This window comes from Tupaia chinensis, unplaced genomic scaffold (genome assembly GCF_000334495.1).
Source record: "Tupaia chinensis unplaced genomic scaffold, TupChi_1.0 Scaffold000248_1, whole genome shotgun sequence".
NCBI lineage: Eukaryota > Metazoa > Chordata > Mammalia > Scandentia > Tupaiidae > Tupaia > Tupaia belangeri.
In genome coordinates this window covers 2,932,273-2,936,411 of record NW_006159726.1, presented here as the reverse complement: position 1 = coordinate 2,936,411, position 4,139 = coordinate 2,932,273, and the positions used below count along the sequence as shown (strand labels likewise).

Here is a 4,139-nt window from a genome sequence, read left to right as displayed (position 1 = left end):
GGGTGCATGCGCTCACCAAAAAGACAGAGAGAGACAGAGAGACAGAAAGTGAGAAATCACCCCGCAGGGAGAATGGCCATGGCACAATCCCTTCTCCTCCATTCTCCTCTTGGGATCTTGGGCACGCACACACACATGCCCAGCGTGAGTTTAAGCCACTGCGTCTGGGACTTGAACTGCAGTCCACTACATGGGAGTCCAGCAACATAGCCATTATGCCAACTGCTGGTCTTGAGAATTTGGATTTCTAACCAGCTTCTGGGTAATGCTGATGCAGCTGGTCTGAGGACCAAACTGTGTGTGGCACTGGTGTAGACCAGGGTATCTTTACTGTGAGTACAGGTAAGGGGTTCAGTGCTTGAACATTATAATCATTAGCTTTCTGTAACCCATATCACACTTTTGTGCTCCTGTCTCTAACTCTGCCTTGTTCCATTTTAGGCCATAGTAAGTCTTTCAAAAACACAAGTCTGATCATGTTACTCTTCTGCTTAAAAATGTTAGTGGCTTCCTTTTCCTTATGTGGTGCTTGAATCCTTTCATAGCCCTTCTCACTTCTTTAATCTCCTACATTTGTGCATAAAGGACAACTTGCAGTTCCCTGAAGGAGCCACATTGTCTCTTACCTACATCTGGAATGCCAGCCTCCTTGGGTCCACCTCTTTTCACTTGAGTGTATTCTACTTTCCCTTTGGCAATGTCCCTTGAGGGCCCCTATGAAGCACTTTTGTACAAGATAGGCACTGCCTATAACATGGCTTAGCCCTCCTATAAATTGGAAGCTTCTTGAAGGTAGGTACAGAGTGTTGGCACTTAGTGCATGAATAAATAATTTAATAAACTATAATTGAACTTGTGTTGTGTTAGTTCAGACCTAGCAAGAATTAACCATTACATCTGCTCTTCCTGGGGCAAAGGATTCTATGCTTTCTTAGGATCTGAGCTTCCATGGGCAAAACTCCCTCACAAATAGCATGAGAAAATGACAACATGCATTAATAACCCAGTAGAAGCTTATCTGTTTTAGAATTTTTCCATCTGGGCATTACAAACCACAAAAGCAACCGTTTGCCTCCATCAAGAACATATTTTTTAACTGCACACTTTCCCAGAAGGACACTCCTCCCTCCATTGCATTTTGATCTATCCCGATTTAATTTAAAGTTTGAAGATGGGGTCTGACCTTATCTATCAGTGACTGAGCCGTTGTCTCATGGAAATGCAGTTTGAAACTCATTAATAGGGTAGCCTGTATATTATAACTTAGAAGCTCTGGGTTATCACTGATGCTTGCAATTGCTATGGAAACCAGGTTCATATGCACCGTTCAAATACTCTGCTTTAAAACAGGAGGGAAAATAAAGATGAAGAAGAAAAAGAAAGCTCCTTGAAAGAATACGATGTTTAGTACCCAGCATGCATAGCCAGGTTCAGTGAAGCAAAAATTCTCTTCCTTCACAATGATAAAAACAATTCTTCATATATTTTTTAGGAGCTAATAATATATAACCTTGTATTACAGTACTGTGTTTATACTGATGGGGAAGAACACCAAAGGCATCCTTTCCCCATGCTCACACACAGACACACAGACACAAACCCACAATTTTCAGTTTTCTGCAGACTTTCTGCAGTCTGCATTCTTTTATTCTCCAAAGGCCTCTGCATATGCAGCTTTGGCTGCTAAAGCCTAACCAATGTGGACAGTGGCTGAAAGCTCAGCATCTTCTCCCCCCTCTTGAATGTGTATTGAATGTTGCATCCAGGACAGAATTTCCAATTATAAAGCATAAGCACTAACTTACATTTCTTTTAAAAAATGCTTTGTACTCCTTCCTAAAGTTTGGTTTTGGGGGCTCCATCCTCCTCTTTCTCCTTGCCCACATTTCTCCCTAACAGCCAAAGTAAAGTATTGTGTTAGGAAAACAACAGTTTGAACATCACCTTGTGGAAAAGCATTCTCCAACGTTGAAATTTGCCCGCCCCTCAGCGATGTAGAACCTTGTGTTATTCCCTCCAGTGTCCTCATTGCTCTGTTTACTTCCTCATGTGTGAATCATCAATGATTTTTCCCTTGTTTTGCCTGCATCCCAGCCCTCCCCGAACTCTAAACAAGTGAGAGCAGGTATCTCCTCTTCTGAGCGAGAGTAGGCTATGGGAGCTGGGCTCCTTCTGTCTTTACCTTCAGACTTTGGTGCAATTTTAACCTTATAATTCATTTTTATAATGGCTATTTTAAATGAGAATCATTCCCTTGTAAACACTGAAAACTAAAACAAAATTGCAAAGATACCAGGCTAAGGAAATTCAGTAACATATACTATATTCTTTCTCAATTAAACAGGCAAATCACCTAGAAACAAGTGTTTTTCAGCCTGAATATTTATCAGTGTATAGTACCAATTGTGATTTGACTTTTTTAACAAAACTTTTCCACAAAAGCCAGTACATCTATAAATTAGACCCCTTCTTTAAACCTTGAACCCGTTAAAAACCTATAGAATTGATATTGTACATTCATCAACAGTTTTATAAAAATAATGTGGTTTTAGACTGTCAGGATCTGTATGTGTGTGAACTACAAAGCACAAGAGCATCAAGCAGACATTTTCTACTTAACCTATTATTCCTGAAGATTACCATTTAATACCTGCAGTATAATTTAACTAATAAGTCAACACTCGAGACATGAATTGTAGTGAACAATAAGCAGTTTATTTTAGTAACGGGGTTTGTGTCAACTGCAGCATTGAGCAAACGTTTTCTAAGCATCGCATGACTGGGTTTGTTGTTCATCGCCGGTGGGAGCTTCATCTGAATACCAGGCTAAGGAAATTCAGTAACATATACTATATTCTTTCTCAATTAAACAGGCAAATCACCTAGAAACAAGTGTTTTTCAGCCTGAATATTTATCAGTGTATAGTACCAATTGTGATTTGACTTTTTTAACAAAACTTTTCCACAAAAGCCAGTACATCTATAAATTAGACCCCTTCTTTAAACCTTGAACCCGTTAAAAACCTATAGAATTGATATTGTACATTCATCAACAGTTTTATAAAAATAATGTGGTTTTAGACTGTCAGGATCTGTATGTGTGTGAACTACAAAGCACAAGAGCATCAAGCAGACATTTTCTACTTAACCTATTATTCCTGAAGATTACCATTTAATACCTGCAGTATAATTTAACTAATAAGTCAACACTCGAGACATGAATTGTAGTGAACAATAAGCAGTTTATTTTAGTAACGGGGTTTGTGTCAACTGCAGCATTGAGCAAACGTTTTCTAAGCATCGCATGACTGGGTTTGTTGTTCATCGCCGGTGGGAGCTTCATCTGAATCTTCCATTGCAGTCTTTTCTTCATTCATATCCTGTAGACATGTTTCATTGTAGTCATCCTCCTCCTCCTCTTCACTTTGCAGGTCTTGTGAAATTAATTGCCTGGCATATTTAATGTTCATTCCTTCATTATGATGAAGCTTCCTCTTCATCTCGAACAGACGCTGCCTTTCTACTTTGTCAAGGAGGCTTTGGCTGGAATGAGCCTTGAGGCTCTCTTGCTCTTCCCCTTCACAGTTGGACTCTGATGTATCAACGGTCATGAGTTTCTTGGTCAAGATGTCCACGGTGGTATCGACATCACTCACTGAATCTTCCCCGTCATCTTGCACAGTGATGCAGGGGGTATTGGTCTCATTTACCTTAACTAAATCATAGTCTCTGTAGGCTGGACGATGAGTGGCCAGGATGTTCGATTCGTCCCACTTCTGGGACTTTTTTCTTTGAACCTCCTGGGTAGCCCCTCCAGACTCCTGGGTGGGGTCCTCCACGGAGGAAGCTGTGGAACTCTTCTTCTTCAGGATCCCCTTGAGGGGTCGCTGCGAGGTAGCAGAGGCCGCCATGCGTGGGGAGCCAAGGGCCCTGGGAGGGGTAGGCCGCTGAGCAGCCGCCCTGCCAACCTTCAGGCTCCAGTCGGAAGCTGCTGCGCAGTCTGTCTGGGCAACGGTTACCAAAGCGCTGAGTAGCAGCGTCACAAAGAGCGTTGCGTGCGACGCCACAATGGTTACCACTGTTACCACCACCATTACTGCCTCACAGGCCAGGCTGAAGCTCTTTTTTTTTTTTTTTTT

The 4,139-nt window shown here is 41.6% G+C and overlaps 1 protein-coding gene across 1 annotated transcript; it reads right to left on the bottom strand.

The window, feature by feature from the left end:
* Positions 1 to 3,233: 3,233 nt before the first annotated feature.
* PPP1R2C (PPP1R2 family member C) lies at positions 3,234 to 4,094 on the bottom strand. Its single transcript, XM_006148883.3, has one exon. The coding sequence runs from the start codon at positions 4,092 to 4,094 to the stop codon at positions 3,294 to 3,296; it is 801 nt and encodes a 266-aa protein (XP_006148945.1). The 3' UTR covers positions 3,234 to 3,293.
* Between the last annotated feature and the right edge of the window lie 45 nt (positions 4,095 to 4,139).